At 38.7% G+C, this 24,556-nt stretch overlaps 3 protein-coding genes across 53 annotated transcripts in view; 1 reads left to right on the forward strand and 2 right to left on the reverse strand.

Annotated features, from left to right (window-relative positions):
* scrib (scribble planar cell polarity protein) overlaps positions 1-6,782 on the reverse strand; it is a 97,329-nt gene extending 90,547 nt beyond the window's left edge. For 48 of the 50 annotated variants that reach the window (XM_079604856.1, XM_079604855.1, XM_079604852.1 and 45 more), the window contains exon 1: positions 5,408-6,665. In XM_079604856.1, the coding sequence (XP_079460982.1) occupies positions 5,408-5,566 (159 nt within the window). In that variant the 5' untranslated portion in view covers positions 5,567-6,665. Of the gene's footprint in view, positions 1-5,407 lie in introns of all 50 variants that reach the window. The other 2 variants (XM_079604858.1, XM_079604824.1) reach the window with 1 other exon arrangement.
* Positions 6,783-8,868: 2,086 nt separating this feature from the next.
* Positions 8,869-19,813, reverse strand: puf60b (poly-U binding splicing factor b). 2 transcript variants are annotated; one of them, XM_079600418.1, is made up of 12 exons: positions 19,367-19,813; positions 18,320-18,403; positions 18,043-18,138; positions 16,411-16,500; positions 15,404-15,454; positions 14,007-14,168; positions 13,201-13,293; positions 12,138-12,351; positions 11,554-11,744; positions 11,203-11,320; positions 10,416-10,681; positions 8,869-9,593 (listed from the first exon to the last, which is right to left on the reverse strand). In XM_079600418.1, exons 3-12 carry the CDS (start codon positions 18,121-18,123, stop codon positions 9,294-9,296), a joined length of 1,566 nt encoding a protein of 521 aa, XP_079456544.1. In that variant the 5' UTR covers positions 18,124-18,138; positions 18,320-18,403; positions 19,367-19,813; the 3' UTR covers positions 8,869-9,293. The 2 variants fall into 2 exon arrangements, with proteins under 2 accessions (XP_079456544.1, XP_079456545.1); XM_079600419.1 differs by lacking the exon at positions 15,404-15,454 and having other exon boundaries at positions 19,367-19,767.
* On the forward strand, positions 19,807-24,230 carry LOC306992022 (uncharacterized protein). The gene is made up of 3 exons (XM_079600436.1): positions 19,807-20,645; positions 20,730-20,936; positions 21,832-24,230. Exons 1-3 carry the CDS (start codon positions 20,585-20,587, stop codon positions 23,070-23,072), a joined length of 1,509 nt encoding a protein of 502 aa, XP_079456562.1. The 5' UTR covers positions 19,807-20,584; the 3' UTR covers positions 23,073-24,230.
* Positions 24,231-24,556: the final 326 nt, after the last annotated feature.

Consider the following 24,556-nt stretch of genomic DNA (forward strand, 5'->3'; position numbering starts at 1 on the left):
GGGGAGAAGGTTTACTCTCGCTACACTTCCGGCTTCTGACTGGTTGCAGTTCCACTCTGATTCCATATGAGGGCGCTCACAGGACGAGTGCAGAATGAATGGAGGTCTATGGAGCTATATCCCTCAAAATCCACTTTTCTCAAGATATAATTTTTTGTCTAGTAATTTGAATGTTGTATTCGAAAGGAGATGCAAAGAAATTGCACATTGCTGGGTGTTAGATTTTTTAGAGTCACTTATTTGCTTTAAAAAGTCTTTCAAAATGTCAATGACGTCATACACATCGTACGACCAGAGATACTGCTTTACGGCAATCCTTCAGTCACTGTGGTGCTTTCGCGCTCTGCACTTTATTTTCTCTCGAGGCATCGCCAGCACAGCCGACACAGGTAAACACACGTGCTAGAAGAGTTTCTGCTAGAATACATTCTGTTCCCGCTTCGGATGCCATGATGCCATCAAGCGGTATCTCTGGTCGTAATCAGTCCTTCACTGACCAATCAGCGTTCATTAGCAGAATGCTAGCGTGTTATGGGCAACAACAACTCTAAGAAATCGTAAGAAATCGAAAGGACATAAGTACTCGTTCATTCAATTTTCGACCTATAACCCATGTTGAACTTGATAAACCTACAATCAAATCTGAGATTTCTCAACGGCAATCGGCTGAAAGGGACAAATTTAGCCGTCTAGCCCCATAGACTCCCATTCATTTTGCACTCGGGGGTGATCGCCCCCAGTGGAACTCTGGTGGAACTACAACCAAAATTCGGTACAATAGGACTTAATAGGGAGTGAACAGGCTCTCCGTAGACGGGCTCTGGTGGTAACTAAAATAAACATTGTCACGTGTTTATATTTCTTCTTCTCACCGATTCCTGATGGTTTAGAGAGGACAATTACTCGAGTCGCCCCCTGTAGTTTCAACGAATAGTACAACGGCGAGCGCGTCAAGTATAATTCTCCTCGAACGTTTGGAGAGGCGCGCGCGCAGTCAGCGGAGACTCGCGCTCGTGCGGACGCGTCGAGTATAAACAAGGCTTTAGCCCTGCAGGAGGGTGAGCCCGAACCGAAAAAGGAAAAGCAGGCCGAGATATCCATGCTGATGCCCATTGATGAGGAGGAGCATGCAGAAGAGATGAACTAAAAATGTACTTGGCAAATAAAACAAAGGTTGATTCGGGACCATTGGATAGGTGGCAATTTTTTTTACATCGATATCCAAAGCTCGCTAAAGCAGCTAAACGCCTCCACTGTATCGCTTCCACATCCACTCCATCAGAGCGCATCTTTTCAAAGGCCGGCTTCATTGTGAACAAGTCGAGAAGCTCCCTTCTTCCCAACAATGTGGACAAGCTGGTGTTCCTCTCACATAATATGAAAAAAATAAAATCGAATTGAAAGCTAGGTAAGAATGCTTAATTTCCTTTTTGTAGTGTTTCTGTTTGCTATCCGTTAGGCTATAAAATAAAAACAACAACGGGTGTTTTATTTTATAACGGGTATAGGCTGTACAAAATTAAATAAATATTATTTTTATTTATTCGTTTTTATATAGCCTAATGCGGAAGTTGTTTTTTATTCTGTAAGAAAAATTAGTCTGATGTTTGCAGTTTGTTGTTTCAGTTAACTCATCCGTCGTCTTAATGGCAGTTTGCGGCTTTGCTCTGATATTTTTGATTTGTATTAGTGTTCTTTAAATTAGCCTATTTGTTCCACATTTTGTCTTAAATATAGCCTAGTTGTTCTAAACAATTTAATCAAATACTTAGGCTGTTGATTTGTTTGCCGCCTTCTTTTTTATTCTAAGTTTTGGCGTTGTGCGATGTGCCGTACATTTATTAAATTGTTCGGTTTTGTTAATTTTCCTTTTGAACAATATAAAAATTATATTAATTTTCCACTGTAATTTATTTGTATACCAAAAAGCGTTTTTGATACAGTATTTATTTGTTTTTGGGTTTTTTTGCCTTGTTTTGTACTAGGCCTAAGTTAGTAATAAGTTTATTTAATTTATTTTAAAGAACGAATTTTATTTTATTTTATTCAAAACTGACATGTAACTGTTACAGTTTGTATTTTTTTGATAATAAATTATTAAAATGGGCAGGCAGTCTGATTGCCGTTTTATGTTATAATTAGCCTATAACGTGCACGCGCTGTATACTTTAAATGCTTTACTATTCTGTTTTAAGCGCTTCATTTTCATTTTGAACGCGCTAATATCATGCTTTAGCATTTTCTGTCATATGGAAGTGTTAAACTTCAACTTGGACTATACCTTTCCTTGTAAATGAACGATTATTCGACTAATCGCTAAAATGCAGGAGTGTTAGTCGACTAGGAATATCTTTAGTCGGGGGCAGCCCTAGAAATTTCTTCTTTGATTTATGATTGCTGCATTTAATAATTTAATCACGTTATGGTAATACTATTAGGCTACATTATGGTTAATTCAAGGCTGGTAATATGCACGTATTCGCTCTCTAGCTCATTTTTGAATCTATAATATTCTATACTCTCTGCTCATCTTCACATGTATAAATGTAGTAAAACATGTTTTTTTAGGGCTAAAGAAGCCCTGAAACCCTGTATATCTATATTATCTATATTATTATGGTTGTTATTAATAGTAAATAAATCTAAAGCTTTTGAGACAATTATTTTGTGTTATTGAATTTGTCATGAAGATGTGACCATTTCTTCCTTTTATATAGGCTTGATCTTAATATCCCTTCTTAAAAAAAGGGAGGGGGGGGGCCTTTTTCCGTTTCAACACATGCCCCTCAAAAGGTCTGTGCACGGGCCCGCAAAATCAGAGTTATATTAAAGAATACCATTGCTCTTCCAAGCTTTATAATGGCAGTGAATGGAGATCCTGATTTTGAAGCCCCAAAAAGTGCATTCATCCATCATAAAAGTAATCCATACGACTTCCAAACGATGCATTTGTGTGCAAGAAAAACATCCATATTAATAACTTTATAAACTAAAATAACTAGCTTCCGACAAACTGCCGTATGCATCGATTTACGGCCACCAGTCGTGACACTAGTCACGAATTAAAGCGAGAATTTTTAGAGAGAAATGTCGGAGGATTTCGATGACAAGAGGAGCTTGAGTTTGTTGGCCAGCCCTATTTGTATAAACCGTGAGAGGGATTAAAGCTTACGATACTCCTACATCGCGTCAAGTGTTACTCTTTTGGCATAAATCGACTTGCGTAGCCCGTCTGCCGGAAGCTAGTTATTTTAGTTGATAAAGTTTTAAATATGGATATTTTATCTCACAAAAACCCATCGCTTTGCTTCAGAAGGCCTTTATTAACCCCCGGGACTCATATGGATTACTTTTATGGATGCACTTTTTTGGACTTCAAAATCAGGAACGCCATTGAAAAGCTTGGAAGAGCCAGGATATCTTTTTTATATAGCCTAACTTCAAATGCGTATGTCTGAAAGAAGATAGGCTAGTCATATACACCTAGGATGGCTTGAGAGGGTGAGTAAATCATGGGATAGTTATCATTTTTGGGTGAACTATCCATTTAAGCATATATCAGACATCGGCTACCCGGTTCACTAAACCTTTAGCCATATCGGTCGACCACTTCAGATACCTCAGACCTCTTTGAGCTGACTGAATTTTTCTTTCTCTTTCACTTTCTCTCTGACACAGGGCCAAGGGGTAGCCATATGCCAACTGTCTGCGCACAATTTACACACATATACACAGACCTTTAAGCTCAAGGCCTGACATGTCCGCTCAGATCAGCCGTTCTACATCATGGTCCTGTGCTGTTCTGTCTGACCCTGTTAGCAATGCTGACTGTAGATAGGCTAACAAAGCTCGAGTCTTTTGCCAATGAGGCAATGCCAACAGTACTGACATTATACAGCCTACATAAGAGCTCTAAAGGGACTGGGCTGGAGTTGTCAACAGCTTACAGTGATTTTAAAATGTTGAATTAAGCATGTTTTTTTTTTTTTTTTTTTGCTATCAGTGTACTTTAGGGATCGCTAGCTCTGGCAACACACTAACAGTCTCTTGTGAGCAAATGCCCAAGGTTAATTTTTTTTTTACAAACTATAAAAAATAAATAAAATAAAAACACTGTATAGTCCTACTGGACTCGATTCAAAGCCAATTCAGAAGGACCTCTCACGTGCACACGCACATTAAGAAAATACAGAGGAAATTCAAATTAAAAGGACAAAGCAAAGTGCTTTTAGTTAAAACAAGCTAAAGAGTTCCCAAGGGAGGCTAGACTGTCAAATTTAGACAGCAGCCTTTCTTTGCCATTTCTGCAGAAGAAATACATGATTTTTTAAGTTTTTTTAAGTATGGGATAGAACACATGCTTGCAAGAAAAATCTAACAAGACCTGCAAACAAAGAATCAAAAAATGGTGCAAACAACAATCTTTCCCCATTTGTCTATGGATACATGCTATACGAGATAGTTATTTATTTCCCCCTTAGTACAGAAAAATCCCCTTAACTTTTGACCAATGAACTTCTCGAAGCTCAACTTACTGGGTAAGGACTTTTGAAGGCAAGACACTACAGGCAAAAAACATTGTTTTTTCATGCACTTCATGAGATTTTGGGATATTTTGCTTCCATAACAATGCCTTCTTTGAGACCATTGAAAAGAAAACATAACACACCTTTAAGTGTATTTTTTATTACACTATTTATTTGCGACTGAAGATTTAAATTACAATAGCCTACATCTTTAAAGGCTGAGTCTCCCTCAACAGAAATGTCCCCTTCAGCTGCACTTACATAAGGAAAACTTTCTAGTTGTATTCCTATTTATATTCTGAAGGCTTTTACAGAGGAGTTTGTTCATTTATCATTCATCTAATTCATATAAGTTTTATTCCTAAAAACATGGGGAATTTTTTTCTGGCTGTTGACAGTATTTTCTCATCATTGCAAATGAGTGCATATTTGTTTAGACAGTAACTAATATGCATGTTTATTGTTTACTATACAATCTTGGAAAATGTGTAATACAAAACATGTCCTATTAAACGAGCAGCGATTCATCAACAGGGAAAGTGATATCTTTTAGTTTCATTTTCTTTAACCCCATTTACCTGTTATGTCTTGCCTTAAATCACTTATAAAGACTGCACCCACAAAGACAAAATTCTAGCCCATGAAATGAAAAGTACAACAAAGAATACAATACGTATATTCAAATTTCCTGATTTTTAAAGCTTGCTGTGACCGCGGAACACTTGAAAAGAGAGCCAAGGTTTAACCAGTTACATCCAATCCATGTGTGTCAAAACAGCTACAAGTCTATGCATAATTTATAGTTGAGGTTGGCAAGTAGAGAGACATGCACGACGGAAAACACATGAGATGCAAGTGCTGGGTCATCATGGCAGGCTTACCTTAGGCAGCTCTCTCAGCTGGTTGGCGTCCAGGAGCAGCTCCTCCAGACTGCGGTTGTAGCGGTAGATCTCATCGGGCACCGCAGTGAGCGAGCAGTGCCGCTTATCCACAGACTCAACGTGACGGTTGCACCGCCACAGCGGGATACACTTCAGCATGTCCCGGGCGCACTCAGCCCCTCCGCATCGGGGACTCACTTAAGCAGCCAAATGATGAGGATACAGGCTGGTGCTGCCGCGTGTCTCTCCCTGGACTTTATCCACCAAAAGCAGTCAAATAAAAGCCCCTGCGTGAACGTTTCTCCAGCAAATGTCCACTGACTCCAATGATGGTAGGGGACATCCAGATGATTAGTCCAGTCAAGAGTTAATGAGAGTTAGCTCTTCATAAAGTATTTCCTCATACACAAGACGAGTTACTCAGCAAATTCACAGTTTGGTTCAACTTAAGCTGAGTGAAGGCAACTACACACTCACATTTTATGTTGTACACAGTTTTGCAGCATAAAAATCTCCTCGCTGAATTAAACGAGATTATGTCGCACGGAACAAGTGACGCCACTTAGCCGTTAACATGTAACGTTAGAAGAAGCGGGGTTTAAATACGCCAAACTCGTTGGTTAATGTCACGTGTCCTTTTATCAGTCATGGTTTGTCTTGTAATAATAATACAAAAGAGATCTAATAATCCAACTACATGTCCGTGAGGCTGCTGTACACAAGACGATATGCTAACGTTACAGCTAACTGATTAGCCAGCTGCAGAACGCTATACTTCTACAAAATACACCAGTCAGCCTCTAAACAAAGACAAAACAACTCCAAACTACTTACAGACGTGTGTGTCTCTGAGATATGTGAGATGTAAGAGGGACTGTTATGATGAGATCACATACACAGCAGCAACAGGCTAAGAGCAGCAGGCCGGTCTGTGTGTGAGGGGGCTGGGCTTGATCTCACCCGCTCCAGAGACACTCCACCGGCTTTGTGCTCTTCTGCTGCCCGTCCTAGTATCGAGTCCAGACTGATTCGTCACAAAACTCTGTACCCTCCTCATGTAGATGGTTAGCTTTAGGACGGACGCGCGCGACGCTCCTCCTGGGCTTTATCTGCCGGGGAATTTCCTGCTCTTGTAGGCGAGTGTGTGGATGTACTGAGTTAAGTACGGCTTCAGTAGCTGATACATTCCCAGCTCCGCCTCACTGTTGTGAGTCTCTCTGAGCGCCTCTCGCACGCAACTCCAACGGCACACAGCATCACTCTTGCTCCTGCGAATGGCGACCTCTAGGAGTCTGGAGGAAGAGAGGGAGCGCTGAAGGGAAGCTAATGCTCGTGCGCCGCCCTGCGGAAAGGTTCTGGTGCTGCAGCGTCGCATGGGAAGGTTCCTCGAGGCCCGTTTGGTCATTTGACATGACATGAAAGTTGTGAAACATTGCTGTTATAAAAAGGCTAGCAATTTAAATAGCAAATAACAGATTTGTCTGTCTGTCTATGATCCACTGACTCGTCTTATGGTTTAAAATGGAAAAAAATTCAATAATGTGATGTGACATTTTTATTAAGCCTATATCGCCAATTGCAAATGATGGCCACTGGTTCACTTTTCCCGTGATTCTATAATTAAGTAAATATTAAATAAATGTAAATAAATTGAAAGTGAAAAGGGAAACAAGTAAATTAATAAAAGAGACGCCGATATTATACGCGCTGCTTGGTGGCTTGGAAGACGTGGGTGGTTTATCCATTTTGCAACACGAACCAACGGGAGGCAACAAACAGTTTGCTTAACGGCAGTAAGTTTGATACAGATCTCCTTATTTTCGTTTTCTTTCTTGCTGCATTAAATATGAAATGGGTTAACTTGTTTTCGCGCAGTAAGGAAAAAGCACGGAGTTTAGGACAACCGGGTTGTTGCTCTGCTTCAACTGTGCGATGCAACGACGCACGACAAAGCGGACCAAAGTCGCAGTGTGCATGTCTAGCCTTACTAGCTACTACGTCTACATTAAATATTTGTTCTTCTAAAAATTCATGCGTCATCTCATCTCGCACAACATCTAAAAGGCATCTTATAGCCTACTTGAACTACAAATATACAAATTCTCACCCACAATTGTGATGTTTTTGTTAAAGTTTGAGTCTAAATATTTGAACATGCAATGTCTAATACATTTAACACATTTGCAGCATTGTATGTAAATGTGTTTGTATTGAGCATACAGGGCCAGGGGTCTGTACCATGATGGTAGTTGAACAAACTCAGGATTGCAGGATTAGTTTCAAGTTGACAAAACCAAACCAGGCTTTGTTGGCACCAAATCATCTGATCATCAAGTTTCTCTGTCAACTCAGGATTTGATCCTGAGTTTAGGTGTGACATCAGTAGCGAACAGACAATATTCTGAGAAAGAGTAGCTAAAACTGCGATTAATTTCTAGCGAGAGAAGCAGCGCACTTATTAAATAAAAGTATTAAAATATTAAGAATATAAACAAATTTACACAGCAAGAAGACAACTAAAAGAAAAGGTCTCGCTCCTGTATCAGTGCAAGTAAAAGTTAGTTTATAGCCTACAGTTGATAAATAGAGAGAATTTAACTTTAAGCTCACTTTGTCATTTTATAGCTTCATCTATTGATTCTAAGCGTATCTATGTTAGCTTTATATATTTATTCATTTAAACTCTGCTATAATGATTAACTAAAATTGTGCGTGTGATTAAGGGTATAATAATTACATAAATATCTAAATCATACAAATGTATTCTAAATAAGCATTACTAAAAGCCAGACGATTTTGTCTTAAAAAATAATTTGCTATGTAGTGACCTTTAATTTGGAGTAGAAACAGGTGGAGTGACTTTATCGCATCCGACATGTCACTTTGCTCACAGCTGATTGGTCCAAGTTCGGTTTGCAACCTCTTACCTGAAACATTACCTGCCCCGGACCAGGTTAGTCGCGGAGCTTAAGTTACGATGGCGATGAACATCGCTAAAAGCCAAACCAGTTTCATGCTGCCTAGAACTAAACTGAAACAAACTTGGCTAGCCACCTAAACCGTGTTCATGGTATAGGCCCCCGGTGGAACTCTGAATTCCTAACTTACACTCACCAGAAGAAGACAGCCAGGTGTGAAAAATGTGTCTACTAAACACAAAATCATACAGGACATTTAATATGAATCTGCACTAGATAGGAAATATGCTAGTGATATGTAGCCTACTTCAGGTTCTTTTAAGCCTTGGTCAAAAGGCTCAATAAAATATTTTACATTTCACATTATACCCATATCTGGTTATTTATGGAAATCAATTTTGTACAATTTAAAAGCATTTCCTAATTCACAATTATGCAATTGCTGTTTGTTGCACAACAAATTCTAAACATTACCGGATTAAAAATCACCAGCAAATCTTCTAAATTAATCCAACCATCCATATAAATGACGGGACAACACTGCATATTAGACAAATTTATTGTTTTGGTAAAGCCAGAACCAATGTCACCAACACAATGTTTAGAATCTGAACACAATGTCAGTGGAGAAAAAGTTGCCATTTGTAAAAAGAAAAAAAAGTGGGTGGTAATGGGGAACATTTTATCTTTTCTTCAAAATTAGAAAACAAAACCCAGCAAATAATAATGACTGTTAAAAAAATGCAAGTCTTTCACAGTAGGTGACACAAAGTAAATGTATGAGGAGCATGTTTTTTTGTCCTAAGCTAAATCCCACCATTGGGATTTTTCCAATAATATTATTACTATCAACATCAATAAAAAAATAATTACAAGTTTCAAAGAGGCCCGGATCTCAAGCAGCAGTGATGAAAGCTGGGTAAGTTTGAGTGCCAAGAAACAGGGCCTGTGGCCATTTCGGGACAGTCTTATGCAGTGAGGTCACTGCTATTAAAACGCTCTTGATCGTACAACTCGGCAACAACCTTGCGACCTGCAAACCAGCGGTTGTTGAGAGCTTGGATGGCCTTGTTCATTTCATCAGCATCAGAGAACTCTACAAAGATCTTCACTATTATCTCAGCATCGTCCTCCTCACCCTGTCGTTCCTGGTATATGATAACCCGATTAACAGCACCGTACTTCCCACATTCCTCCATCACTTCGCCTTCCAGGTCATCGTCAATGTCCTCTGGGCCCACCATGTTGCGTAGCACCATAACTGTTGACTGAATGTGGACAAAGAGAGATAAAAAAAAAGATTAAACTGATATGACATTAACATTTCAAACTTGGCTTCTTGTATAAACTTTTGAATTATTCATTTTATGCCTCCCAAGTAGTGCTCAGAAATTTGCATGATGCAAACTGATGCAAAAAAGCTTTCGATCCCTCTATTGACAGCGACAACTCATACTTCAAAAAGTTCATAAAGAGATCGTAAAACTAATCCATATGAATTTAGCTGTTTAGTTAATTTTCTGAAGAGACTCGATCGCTTTATATGATGAACAGATTTAATTTAGGCTTTTATTCACATATAAACATTCATCAACTTGCACATTAGTCATGATAAACAGAAGCTCAAGCATGTACGCTTGATGTGCGAAAACCAATGAAGTTCATTCTCGTGTTACGAAGCACATTTGAGCTTCCACAAGAACCAATGAGGTATGTTCTCGCATCAAGCAGGTTTGGTTGAGCTTGTTTATGTTCACTGATCAATGTTTGTGAATAAAAGCCTAAATTCAAACTCAACATCATATAAAACATTAGTCTCTTCAGAAAAACTTGGACTAAACTGCTCAATTCATATCAATTAGTTTTACAATCTCTTTATTAACTTTTTGAAGCGTCAAAGTGGTAGTTGCGTAGCAGTCTATGTAGGGACAGAAAGCTCTCAGATTTCACCAAGAAAATCTTAATTTGTTTTCTGAAGATGAATGAGAGTCTTACAGGTTTGGAACGACATGGTGAGTAATTAATGACAGAATTTAATTTTTTGGGATGAACTATCTATTTAACATACAACCAAGGTGATGTTGTCTAACCTTTGACTGTATGACGGTTTGTTTTCCTCCACTTGCACTGACACTAAGCTGCTCCAGTTCACTGTCCTGTCCATTTCCAACTGGCGCACTCGGAACTGCATCAGGCCGCCTGTTGTCTTCTTCAACCTTGACTACTGTATGTGTTTGAGCTGTAGATGTTGGTGTTCCCACAGAAGCAGATGTTATGACTGGTGGGGATGCTAGTACTGGGTTCACCAAACCAACCTGGGGGACTACAGGGAGAGTGGGGCGAGCAGGTGTCACACCTATCAAATGGATTAACAAGAGAATTATTCAGTTAAGATTCAATTCTCTCTTTAGAGAACAATTTTAGTACAGATTTAAATGCATTATAAGCTTTCATTTTTGTGACAATTTCATCCAGCTACATTTTCATGATTCTGAAAGTTTGGCGTCAATAAGATATTGTACCCCTTGAATATGTATCAATTCAATGTCTGCTCACACCAACACAGCGCCACCAAGTAGTAGTATTACGTAACGGCAAATGTAGCTCTGGGCATGCGGTTAAAAGCAGGAATATTATTGGTTGGCCAGCATATACAATATACCTTAATATTCTCTTATAAAGAGATTAGAACACTCAAACATCTCAAAATGTTGCATTGGTGACATGTGAATGTTGGTCTGAAGATATTAAAATGTTTATTGCTCAAACATTCATCTAGGTTTGAACAGGCCATCAGGGGGGTGTTAAGAATTCTATTTAAACTGCATTAGGCCAATAAAAGTAGTCAAAGTTCACAGTTAATTGACTTTTGCAGACCTGTGATGATGCCAGGGGCCTGGGCAGCCAGTACAGCCTGTGGAAGTCCCATTTGCTGACTGAGAATGTGTGCTGGTGAAGCAAGAGAACCCAGCACTGTCGCTCCAGCAACAGCCTCCTACAAATGCATTGAAACAAAAACAAATATGAAATCCCTGATTTCAAATCCTGGTTTCAATCTGATCTAGTTTGGTGAGCAAATAGACACAGTAACACAACATACACAAGAGATTGTTCAAAATGTTGAACCATGTGCAGCTGTAAATGCATTAGCATATCTTTCTGAAATCTACCAAATTTCCCTTATAATAGTAAAGCAGTGTTCAGCCTAATCTAAGGTTTAATTCTCACCTGGGCAGTGATCTTGGCGGTGGCAGCAGCAGCCGCCACAGCTGCAGCAGGGGGCAGACCTCCAGGGGTCATAGGTGTCAAGAGAGGCATGGGAGGGGTAACAGCCTTCCCCACTCTTAGGTACTGACCTCCAAGGTCAAACAGGTTCATAGATGAGACGGCATCCAGCGATGACTGAGGCTTATCGTATTCTACCCATGATGAAATGGACAGACCAGTTCCTCAATTTAGGCTTTTTTATCTTTAGTAATGTCAACACATTTTATTCTTTCTTGCACTATTTTCCTTTAGTTGATGTACTTGTAATGGAAAGGAAAACACTGCTAGCATCTTTCTAATGTCTCTAAATCTGTCCATACATAAATGTGTTTTGTAACCATTCACATTTTAACTTGCCATCTCTATAGGTAAAGAGCATGGCACAACTCAGTGAACTGCACTGGACATATCTGTATCTGGAAAGACATTTCATAAGCATGATGCTGGAACACTGTGGAATTTAATTCACAGTTGTACAGTAGTACAACATACAGCAATTACTCAATCTCCACACAGTGTTTTCAATGCTTACTAGAGCAGCTCACCAATAAATCCGTAGCCCTTGTGCTTTCCCGTGGTGGGTTCCCGCACCAGCATGCAACTTTTAATCCTTCCGAAGGCCTCAAATACGCTCTTGATGTCCTCGTCAGATAGATCAGGGTGGATAGAGGCAACATAGATTCGGTTGAAGGCACGTGCCTCCTCTGCCAGTTGGTCAATGATAGGCTGCGCCTGTCCAATGTTACTTGGCCGCCCCACCTACAGTACACATACCAGCACATGGGCCACTAAGTGGAAGTGTATAAAGGAATGAGTGTGTATGTGTGTATGTAAATGCAAGTGGTTGAGAAAGGGAAGAACGGGAAAAACTGCACTACCAGTCTAAAAAAGAACTTAAGTACAGTATAAGATCAACTAATGTAGCTCAGCCCTCAAACTAATAGTTATCAGAAGACAGTTTCACTATGCTAGAAATTTACATACATGGAAAATACATTCTGTGATAACCTTTATACCTGTTGTTTTGCAAGCTTGTCATGTAAAAATATATATATATATATTTATTTATTTTAAAGAAAAGAAATAGGATAGCACTTTAACAATAGCTAATTCTTGTCTAGTCACTATGAGATCAAAGATGGTAAAGGAGAATAAATGGTTGATTCATGTTTGATCACTTATATGTGTCTGTGATTGTTAAAAAAACAGTTTGTTTTTGATTTGCTGGCATCTGTACTGCAGTTGGGGCGGCCAAGCAAACACCAGCCAGGCGCAGCCCATCATCAGCACATCCCAGACAGAGAAGAACCTGCCTCAAACGAACAATTCTTGCTGCAGCTCCTAGACAAAATGAGCTCCGAAAACAAACAGTATGACAGTATGGAAGCATGACATTGCATACGCTCACATTCAGGTTAGAGGACAGAAACACACAGGAAGAGAAGAGCACCCAAGTAGTGCGCACACACACGCAGGGCTACAGTAAGTCTACTGACAGCTCCTCTGCATCTTGCAAACACAAAAGCAACAAATCAGAAAAAAAATAGCTCGCTGTCAGAGAGCGGTTTAAACAGGAGTTATAGATTGATTGTCCTGTTTGGAACCCACCTTAATGTTCCTCCCACCCAGCATGACTGAGTTCATCTGCTCCAAGGCCAGCTGAGCTGCTTCAGGAACTTCATACTCAACGAAGGCAAAGCCCTGTGACAGAATTTCCAATATGTACAATGTTTACATGCTTCCTGCCTTTCACGGTAGGGTGAATTTCACTTGTTTGTATGGGTCATATCCACAATCCTCACAGAAATAAAATAACCATCATAAAAAATTTAATACATTTAGCTTTTATTCAATTCAAAAGTTTGAATTGTTTCTGAAAAGAAAAAAATACTTCTAATCTGAAAGGATGCATTGAATTGATCAAAAGTAACAGTAAAGACATAATGTTACAAAAGATTTCTATTTCAAATTAATTTTCTTTTTAACTATTTATCGAAGAATCCTGCAAAAATGTAACGTTTCCACAAAACTATTATTTGTGGAATAAATTGTAAGTAATGTTTCTTGAGTAGCATATCAGAATGATTTCAGAAGGATCATGTAATTGAAAACTGGAGTAACGGCCTAATTTTTTATTATATTCAAACAATTATTTTAAATTGTAATATTTCACAATAATACTTTTTTTTTTACTGTGTCTTTGATGAAATATATACAGGCTTGATTACTTTTTTTGCTCCGAAAGACATTAAAAATAGTAATATTTCCAAAGTCTTGACCCGCACTAAACACATTCACATAATTTGTAGCACTACTACATCTATTCTACATGTCTATCTGCAAATGTATTATTTAATTCTGCAGATTTTGGAAGAAAATAGAACTCAGAAATATTCTAGACTCTGAAAGCATACCTTGTGTTTCATGGTGACAGAGTCCCAGGACATATCAATGCTCTTAATGGGACCAAAGGGGGCGAAGGCCTGCCGGATGGTATCCTCCCCCAGCTCGTAATAAATGGAGCCCACATACACACGACACATGATGGCCAGAGCTCTCTGCCTCTGTGCTGCCACCTGGTGGTCATGAAAGGAAGAGACAACAGGAGAGAATATTGGCTACTGAATAAAAAACAGGGGGAAAACAAAGCACCAAAAACAATGAAATCAAATATAGCAAGGGATTAAATAATTTTTTAGCTTCTGTTTTTAGTGCTAGTTTCCACTTCCTTTGGTCCTCTATGCTTACTCATTACTTGCATCACTTACCATTAACAACAAGCACAGCATCGTGAATTAGGAACATGTGGCACAGCCCCTTCTTACCATTTCGAGAGTGCTGCTTGCACGTTCCTAAATTAGCGTGTGTGCTTGCAGACTAAAACATGTAGCGTTAAAACTAACCTGAATTCTATCCAAGAATACTGATAGCCTAAATAGTTAACATTTTAAAGTAACCCCTTAGCACAACTAAATACCCTGCATAATGAGCTGATGTGAAATCAGTTCTCTTTTCATGAGGTGAGCTTTTGGACTTACATATCAGATCACTGTTGAGGGAGAATCAGCATAAATCTATCTATTTTATACTACTTTTTTTTTTTTTTTACACCAAACACCACATTTATCATTCTTTAATCATTTATCATTCAAGTTTTAAATTGTATGTCAGTCACATGACGAAAGTATACGATTACACACAAGGCTCAAAGTTTAGGCAGATTCAATTTGGATTGTCGTAGTGACCGCTATCCCTCTTTTTCAGCAGACAAAGATGACAATTATATGCCACAGCATATTCACAAAGGAGAAATGGATCATCCACACCATTCACAACACACGATCCCCACACGATCTTGTGACAAAAATGGAGCTTCAGGTTGAGAAATAAACTTCAATCAATGACCAGTTAAATGAGGGCACAAACACAGGTGGCCATGCAGTGATTCAGGATGGCAAATATGGGAAGGATTGTCAGTAAATGAAAAGTGTCCTGTGTAATTGTCATATTAAAACTCTATAATGACCTATAATATCCCGTTCCTGTTATTTAAAACAGCTCCCATGGCATTCATTAACACTGAAACAGTACAGTCAGTTTATGGAGGTAGTTCATGTCGTGTCATCTTGCATCCTGCTTAATGAAATGGGTGACCAAAAACAAACATTTCATTCACAACAAAGCCAAGTCTGCTTTTTAAATATGCTGCTGCAATGTCTAGTGTATCAGGCCAATGCCGGTTAAAGAAGGGTAACGGTCATTATGCCAAAATGCGTACAGAAGGTAAATAATAGTTAATTAATCTATTGACCGATTGTAAAGATGAGAGAGGATCTCCAAAGCCCATTGTCACTGCTGCCATCTGAAACACAGTAAAGATGGAAAAGTGCTGAAAAAGGTTAGATATCTCTTTTATCCTTTGAAGACAGACATAGTATTCCAGACAGTCTCTCTGACTGGTGGTCAATGCCTCCGAACTCAACTTTAAACTCTGCCCACCTCTTTAAAAATCACCACTTAAATTTGACTGAAACCTGAAACATTTCACAGTTAAAGCAAAAGACACTAACAGGCATTGCTTTCAACAAAGGCAACAAGTAGGCTGCTCAGATTTTCCAAGAAATAAACTGAGCATAGGGTGTGTATAAGTATCCTTTGGATAACTCATCTGCTGTTGACTTTTCAGTCATCATGACGTCTGCTTGGGAAGTGCAGTGCATGCAGTACTATGTCCAATTTCTTGATTCATATCTACATTTAAACAGAAACACTTAATCTAGGTGTGGTAGTAACAAGTATGAGTCCCAGAAATACCAGACCTCAAACAATTAATGCATGATGAGTTCCAGTGGAGTGTTTGTCTAATCCTGAGGCTAATCTCGCAAAAAAAGAGCATTCACAAAACTTGTGATGTGTGGGAAAAACTAAAGGGACTTCCTGAAGGTCAAAAACTTGCCATTATCAATTTTACACAGCTTACAGGAGTTGTCTTTACAGATATCATGTTGTTTAAAAAGAGTGATCATTTAAAATGTCATGATTATTCATGAATCCTAATCTATAAATAAAATAGCACCCAATATTTTATAAGATGCAAGTATGAAATATTAATTCCTTTTTGCAGACTTCTGTAGGATTTATAATGCTGAAAAGACAGTGAACCCATTACATGACATGCCAGTGAGTACACCATGTGGGTTTAGTTTCACTACTGGTTTGACAAAATCAGATGCATCAATTCTGTAAATTCTCAAACAAGAAAGCAACATTTAATACATTTGAAGCATTCTTCATATTCAGATCATTGTATCAGCTCACCTGTAAGTTAGTGAGCTGCTGCTGCTGGTGGGCGATGGTCTGTTTCACTAAAACACTCTTGATGCTCTGTTCCATTGCATACTTCTTAGCCTAAACAAGAGAACAAAAATTAAGCAAGGAGGCTGATGAGTTTTAAAGGGTTTACTTAGCCTCAAGTCATCCTAGGTGTACGTGACATTCTTTTTTCAGACAAATACAATTGGAGTTATATCAAAAAAATACCTGACTCTTCCAAGCTTTATAACGTGAGTGAATGGCTCACATGGGCTAAGTAAAATATTAGTCTAATTTTCATTTTTGGGTGAACTATCCCTTCAAGAGTAGCTATTTACTATATCATTCCAAACGCATTGCTTTTCCCATGTGTGCTACATTTTTGAGTGCGTATTACTACAATGGGTACGTTTACATGCACAACTTGTTACAATCGGACTGAATTCAATCCGTTTGATGAATCTGAATGCAGTGTTTACATGAACGCTAAACATGTGATCGGGTTGATTTTTGGACAAGCGCACAGCACGAATATACAGAGTTTCCTGCTGTTTGCCCATAATAACCATTCTCCTACATCGGTTCTTTATTTGTTTTAAACAGCAGACTTAATATTTATCAATTTCTGGTCATAATTTGGAGAAAATTAGCATATGAACCATTTTGCCGTGCTGATTATATTTATAACGCCGTAAAAACGCCCCTCCCCATGTCCAAAACCAGTCGCCTGTGGATGAGAATCCGAAACAAGGACTGGTGGGATGTTGTCCTGCTCCACTTCACAGACGCTGAGGGAAAGGAGAATTTTAGAATGATGGGACACTCATTTATATGACACTTTATTCAACAGGAAGACCAGCTCATTCAGCGCATCATACGTCATTACGCTAATTCAACGTCATTGCACATGCGCAGTCCTTTCAGTTTCAGTTTTCAATCCGATCAAGTGTTTACATGTCCTCTTGATCGGATTAGAAAAGGAATAAACCACCCCTTTCAATCCGATCGAAATTTTATTTGGATCGAGCTCAATCGGATCGATAAGGTGTTTACATGAAGGCTTTTCAGTGCGATTGAGCCTTCAATACGATTACTAACGGATTATTTGGTTGCATGTAAACGTAGCCACTGACAATTCACCATAATGGTGCACTGCACATGCTTGTTTGCAGAGAATTCTTTCAACGCAAAGGTCGAACAGAAATAGTTGCTGATGAACAGTGGTCAAGTTTGGTAAAAAGGAATCCTACAAAAAAATTGTACCAACCTTCATAATGAAAAAAGCTCCAATCCGACTTATGCAGAAGCATCCTGTGGCCTTGACTCTTAATTATGAATCTATTATTAGATGAAGCTGTCACAGCAGTAATACGCAAGCTCTTGACACATTGAAGCAGGTTGGAGTTTGGCCCATGACCTGTACTGATACCAATTTTTTTTTACTTTTAAATATCGATCTTCACATGCGAGGGACATTGGTTATGATCATCTTTGCTCGCTCCTTTTAAGTTATCTTGAGTAAAACAGTAAAAAAATGCATGAAGCACATACAAAAGACCTGAACCGGAAGCGATGCGTTCTGTTTTCCGGTTTCGTAATGCGACGTTCGACATATACCCTATAGAGAACTATTATTACCTTCTGTAGCGCCTCCTGCTGCTCCGGAGTAAGAGGCGGTAATCCAAGCTTTGCACCTGTGCCTTGTCCATTCTCCATCATCAGACCTTTGCCTCACTGAGAATGGACATATAAGAATAAAAAGGCACATATTCAAGTTGTATTGAGACTAGATAATCAGTCTACTTAGCATATGCATATGTTAACTTATTACTTCTTCAATCTCAAAACAGACAAAGAAAGAAACCAAAAGTATTCAAGTTCTAAAATTAGGCAAAAGACCAATTCTGCAGCTTACCTATGAGGCGGACCTTACTGTGCCAACCAGGATCGGGAAGCCCGTGTAGAGTTGCTGGCAAAGCACTCACAATTTAACAATGATCTGTGGTTCATGGAAACACAAATAGTATAATTTAAAATCACTGTTCAAGTACAATGAGATGAAGCTATTATAGGGATAGATGTCTTAGTTTCTTCCATGGAACACAAAAGGTTAAGGCCTCAATCACCAATTATGATTTCAATTCATCTCCTTTTGTGTTCCACATGTCTGTCAAACAGTTAGCAGCAACATTAAACTAATTTTATTTTAAGGGGACCTATCCCTTTAAGAAACTGCTAGTAGTCATCATTATAATACAGCATATTGTCTTTCCTGACAGAAACATGCAAACACACTGCACTTTTTTCATGCTCAATCCAATTTACAACTAGATAATTTATTCTGCAAGATGCAAAATGGTAAGAATCTATACTAAACCTGATTCACGAGCAAGTAGTATTCGTACTTAAAACAATGTTCCTATAAAAATCGTATAAGTAATATTACAAAACTGGACCACTCATAGAAACCTTCATTTGCGTTTGGTTTGAGTGGTCTTTCTGGCTTAAAGTAAACACAATCATCACTAAAAGTGAACAGAGTTTTAGCACCTTCAGACTGGCTATATATCAACAAAGAGAGGTTGAAGACACGGCAGTGGCGCGCTTGTGCTGGTAAATTACAGCAGCAAACATCCTAGCTGACTTACAGCTTTTAGATAAAGAGATTTAGTCAAGCGGTGCAGGATTCATATATATGCGTCTTAAACAAGCGGTAGCCGCCTTGTAATATGTGGTAAATACTATAGATTCTGAAAAAAGCGCCATAGCAATTTGCAGCTAGCCTAGTTAGCAATGAACAGAGGCTAACGAGCCTTCATGCAGGCCTCGTGTACACACGATTTACGATATATTGAAACAGTAATAGGCTTATTGCGACTAATTTCACCTGTGCTAACTATAACCACGGACATGTTAAAACTATTTTTATATTTAGGTAAACACGTTAGGTAATCATCATTACCGCAGTGTTCCGCGTTACCGCCATGTAGTGATCCACATTGAAGACGCTTGCAGCCCCACAGAAACACGGCAGAACCTAGAGCGGTCCGCGTGGCTTCCGGTTGAGCCGCCGCTGCTGCTGATCACGTGATCGAGAACGGTAGTAGCAGCAAATGGACTGATGGCTCATGGCGAATATTCTCACATTTTATGAATGTATTTTTAAACTTGTCACCTTTGAAAACCAGTTTTATGTTAGTTTTTTGTTGTTGCTTATTTATGTGGAAAATGTGACGTTAGTACAAGCCAAGCCTATATTTGAGCCAAGACACGCCTCCTGCAGTAAGTAAAATATCAAACGAGTAGCTGCCTTTCTAGTTTTACAAAAATCATAGAGGATTTCAAACAAGCATCTTCTTCTCTGGTGCAACAGCAATCGTTTTCTCATTTAAGTATACTGGCGCCCCCCTGGGCACAAAATGGGAACGAATTTAGAGGCATTGCATTTTCAGTGTCGTTCATCCATTTATCAAGTTACACTGTTGTAGTGTATCATCTGGTTGATAGGCAATAGCACACCTTTTTTTAATACTAATATTTATTTAACTGAGATAATATCGTAAAAAGTCCTATAACTTTTTGTAGAAAACCTGGCAGAAATGCTCTGTCTAATTTTTCCCATAACTGGGGTGCGTTAAAGCAAATATGTTCGCAAAGTTCAGTCGTTACCTACAGAGATCAACGGAACTTGATACAATTTAGTCTGCTAACGGTGGGAGAAACGCACCACTGAATTCAACTGTAGTAAACCAGCAGGTTTACGAGAATCCGCAGAAACATTACCCTTAATGCGGAAGTAGGAAGTAAATTAAAAAAAAACTTTACACCTTCAAGACGATCCTCGATCTTTGTGTACTTCGTGTGTTCGATTTTGTGTTTAACGCCATAAATGATTATTGAACTTAAGTGTAGGCTATGTGCGGCGACTGAAGCAGCGCTGAAGTGATCATCACTGTCATGCTGTAAGTTAGGTAACGTTAGGCTACTGTACACTCTCTAGGCAGCAAAGTTTCTCCTGATTCCGGAGCTTGTGTCAATAACGTTACTGTAACCGCGATTAAAATGTTAGCCTACTGTTAGAATCTTTTTAAGAATCTATGCGGTCCATTGGAGCATATGCACCTGCTTCAAAAAAGATTAATGCATTTTACTATTTGACGGACCGAGAGTAATACGTGGCATGGATGTTCTTCTGGCGGCAATAGAGATACTAACGAACCCATCTGGACACCAAGAGCACTGTGAGTAAGCCTGTCCCGATAGTTTAGAATCACGTGGTCATTGTTATGTATATGTAATATGTTTTTGTATCTAATTACATCTAGTGATTAAGGTGAGTGAAGAGAAGCCAGATCCAAGCCCACCTTCTTGTGGTCAACCCAGTGTGTTTGGCATTTGTGTGGAGTTAAAAAAAGATGCTGATGTTAAGGATGAGGAAGCCTCTGGCATGTGTCCAGCCAACCCAGATTCACTCCTCCAGGATTCAAGAACCATCCTCACAGATAGGGAAGAGTCTGGAATCCCAAAACAAGGTAAAAAGGCAAAACAACAAATATGTGCTCACATCCCATTTAGGTTGGGCTCTTCCACTAGCCACAATGAATCTGTGCAGTGAATTTGCTTTAGACTAGAGGGATGTGGACTGTACTCTTTAAGAGATTATATAGTAGTAATAATTAACAGGATATTACTTAACTTGTAAGCATAAGATATGCCATGACTGCCTGAAATCCAATTAACAATTAATCATTGGCACGAATGAGCAATTGTCTGATACGTCTGTTACAATCACAGACAGCAGGACAATATTTTTTCTTGTTGAAATCAAAGTTTGTTTGTCCAACCAAACTGTATGTTATTTTGGTGGAAACTCATATTTCACATTACTAATACGGCTAATACTAAAGTAAAATTTAGCCCAGGCTGGTAAATCACTCTTCTGCTGATGTTTAACTAAAACATTTTTTTTTTTTGTAATTGTATTAGATCAATGCAGTTTGTTAATATTAATACAGTGTAAAAAATAAAATAAAAAATGTTTTGATCCTGAAGCAAAACCGTTTGAGACCACTAACTTGAAGTGTTATCAATACATAACAGTACCATTCCACAGTTTCATCACTGATTTATTGATAGAGGGTGCAAAAGCATTTATTTGAAATATATATATATATTTTTTTTTACTTTACCATCACTTTTGGTCAATTTATTGTGTCCTTGGTAAATAAAAGGAATAAAAAAAATTAAAAAAACACATTACTGACCCCATACTTTTGTATACTGGTTAATTTCAAAAGACAACGGGCTGCCTTATTTTAAGTGATTTGTTGTCAACAAATTCAATTCTATTTAAAATTAATATAAGAAGTTCTATTGTCCATGTTAAACTCACTGCATGCTACATGCCCATTGTTTTTTTCTTATTAGAAACTGGTAAAAGAAAAAGGAGTTGCTCAAGAAAGAGCACAAGAACAGGAGTCCGCTCTAACAGATCAATTCACCATTGCTTTAAATGCGGACGAAACTTCAAAACATCAGTTCACTTTAAAAGACATAAACTAGTTCATTCAGGAGAGAGGCCTCATGGTTGCACTGAATGTGGGAAGAGGTTTATCACATCTTCTGAACTAAAAGTGCATCTGCGTGTTCATTCAGGAGAAAAACCCTACCACTGTTCTGAATGTGGCAAGAACTTTGCTCAGTCGGGGTCCTTTTCTAATCACCGCAGACTTCATAAAGGTGAAAAACGGTATCACTGCCCTGAGTGTAACAAGGGTTTCCAGCAACTTATAGATCTACGAATTCACCAAAGGATTCATACGGGAGAGAAGCCGTACCTGTGCTCACAATGCTGGAAGGCCTTTACTACATCCGGTGCATTACGGGTTCACTTACGAACTCACACTGGTGAAAAACCTTACGAGTGCAAAGAGTGCGGGAAGACGTTCTGCCAGCTGGGCGGACTTAAAGTTCACAGGCGCGTTCATTCAGGAGAAAGGCCTTACGCGTGCCCCGTGTGCGAGAAGCGCTTCAAGGGACATGCCAATTTGATCGCTCACAAGCGCATTCACACAGGAGAAAAGCCTTATTCATGCACTGTGTGCAGAAAAACATTCACTGACACCAGGAGACTAAAAGAGCACCAGCCACCTGAGTCCGAAAAGAAACAGTTTAGTTGCGGCATCTGTAGTGAAGCTTTCGGTGTGCTCTGTCAACTTAAAGAGCACCAGCAATGTCACAAAGGAGAGAAGCATTATCATTGTGCTGATTGTGGAAAGGCCTTTACTCATATGTATTTACTGAGGAGTCACCAGCGCGCTCACTCGGATGAGAAGCCCTATTCTTGCACCGAATGTGGAAAGTGCTTCCGCCGTTCATATGAGCTGAAAATGCACGTGAACACTCACAGTGAAGCACGACCTCATCCTTGCTCTGAGTGTGGAAAGAGCTTCCGCAGGACTGCGGAGCTCAGGATACATCAGAGAGTACATACGGGAGAAAAGCCTTATACCTGCTCCATCTGCGGCACAGGCTTCAAACAGACGTCACAAGTCAAAGTGCACGAGCGCACTCACACGGGAGAAAGGCCGTTCCTCTGCCCGGAGTGTGGGAAGACCTTTAAAGACAAGAGAAGCCTGCTAACACACCAGAGAGTGAACCATAAATAAAGAAACCCTTCTATTAATATAAAAATGCAACATCCCTTTTTCATGATCGTTTTGTAAAATCCAAATAAGCTTTACAGATATTTATTGAAAAGGGTTTCAACTATTTTTTTCATGCTTTTTTAATTAACCACGAACGATTCTTGTGCATGCACCTGCGGAACAGTCCTTAAGACACTAACAGTTTACAGGCGTTTACAGGTCACTGACAATATCTTAGCACACTGAAGAGACCTTTCTACTGACTCTGAAAAACACCATGAGAAAGATGCGCAGGGTCCCTGTGTGAACATGCCACAGTCCTGCTTCAGGGAGGCATGAGGACTGCAGATATGGACAGAACAATAAACTGTAGTGTCTGTAATGTCAGTCGCCTAAGAAAAGGCTGAGGAAACGGCGAGAATAACTGATCGTCCTTGCAGTGCCAAACCACGTGTAATGTGTATGTGTAATTATTATGTTCATATGTACAGTACACATTAGGAAATGTGTTGGGGGGGAAAGCTGTTAAAATTGAGATGGTGGTTCTTTTTTTCTTTTTTTTTTTGCTGAGTTTATATTATTTTGGAATATATTATTGAGTGTTGAAATCACATCGGTCACAGTGGTGAAGTTTTAACATGCTAATTGCTGTAGGCTATTGCTCTGTTGGTTGTAAATTCTAATAACTGATGATTTTATTCTTGCTTGTGTCTTAATATCCACTCAAGGACGTTTTGGGGGTTATGTTCTGGAATATGAATATCCAACATTATTTAAGGGTTATTCAGCAATAGCTTGTCGTCTGACCTTTCTTTGAAGAGAAATTGCTTATGGATTTTCAGGGTTTTCATACAGACTAGTTTGTATTGTATATGATAGCAGTGAAGTATTTGCATTTAATATAATACATGAATTATTTCTATTTATTTGATTTATAATAAATGTTCTTATTGTATAATTAAATCAAACTATTTTGAGTACAATATAAAGACCTTTATTTTTTACATGTATTATAGAACTATTATCACAAACCTTTTTACACCAATAAATCCTCTCTCCTTTATAAAAATGAAAGACAATTGTTAGATTATTCTTTATTTCTCAGTTCTGTCAAATACTGTCCCTTCAGTCTGAATGCACTGATTATGTACTTATTGTAATAAATGCTGTTGTTAAACGATTACAATAACTACTTTTTAGGCCAAGTACAAGTTAGAATCAAGAGGACCCTCTTGAATTCTTTACTAAACAATTTGTGTTTTCTGCTAATAATGTCAGATATTAGGAAAACCCTGGCTTTCAGATATGCCAAGAGATAACAGGAAATTAACATTTTCAATATAAGAAAATGTTATGTAAAGTTAGTTTGACCTTTAGAAAATTCTGTCAAACTGATACGCCCTTGAGGGTGGGTATACTAGCCTACATACCACATGACAATATTAGGCCTCAAATTTTAAGGGAAAAACAAAAATAGGACATGTTTTTAAAATATGTCTCTTCTG

The sequence above is a fragment of the Phoxinus phoxinus genome (assembly GCF_949152265.1).
Source record: "Phoxinus phoxinus genome assembly, chromosome: 2".
In the NCBI taxonomy this organism is placed as follows: domain Eukaryota; kingdom Metazoa; phylum Chordata; class Actinopteri; order Cypriniformes; family Leuciscidae; genus Phoxinus; species Phoxinus phoxinus.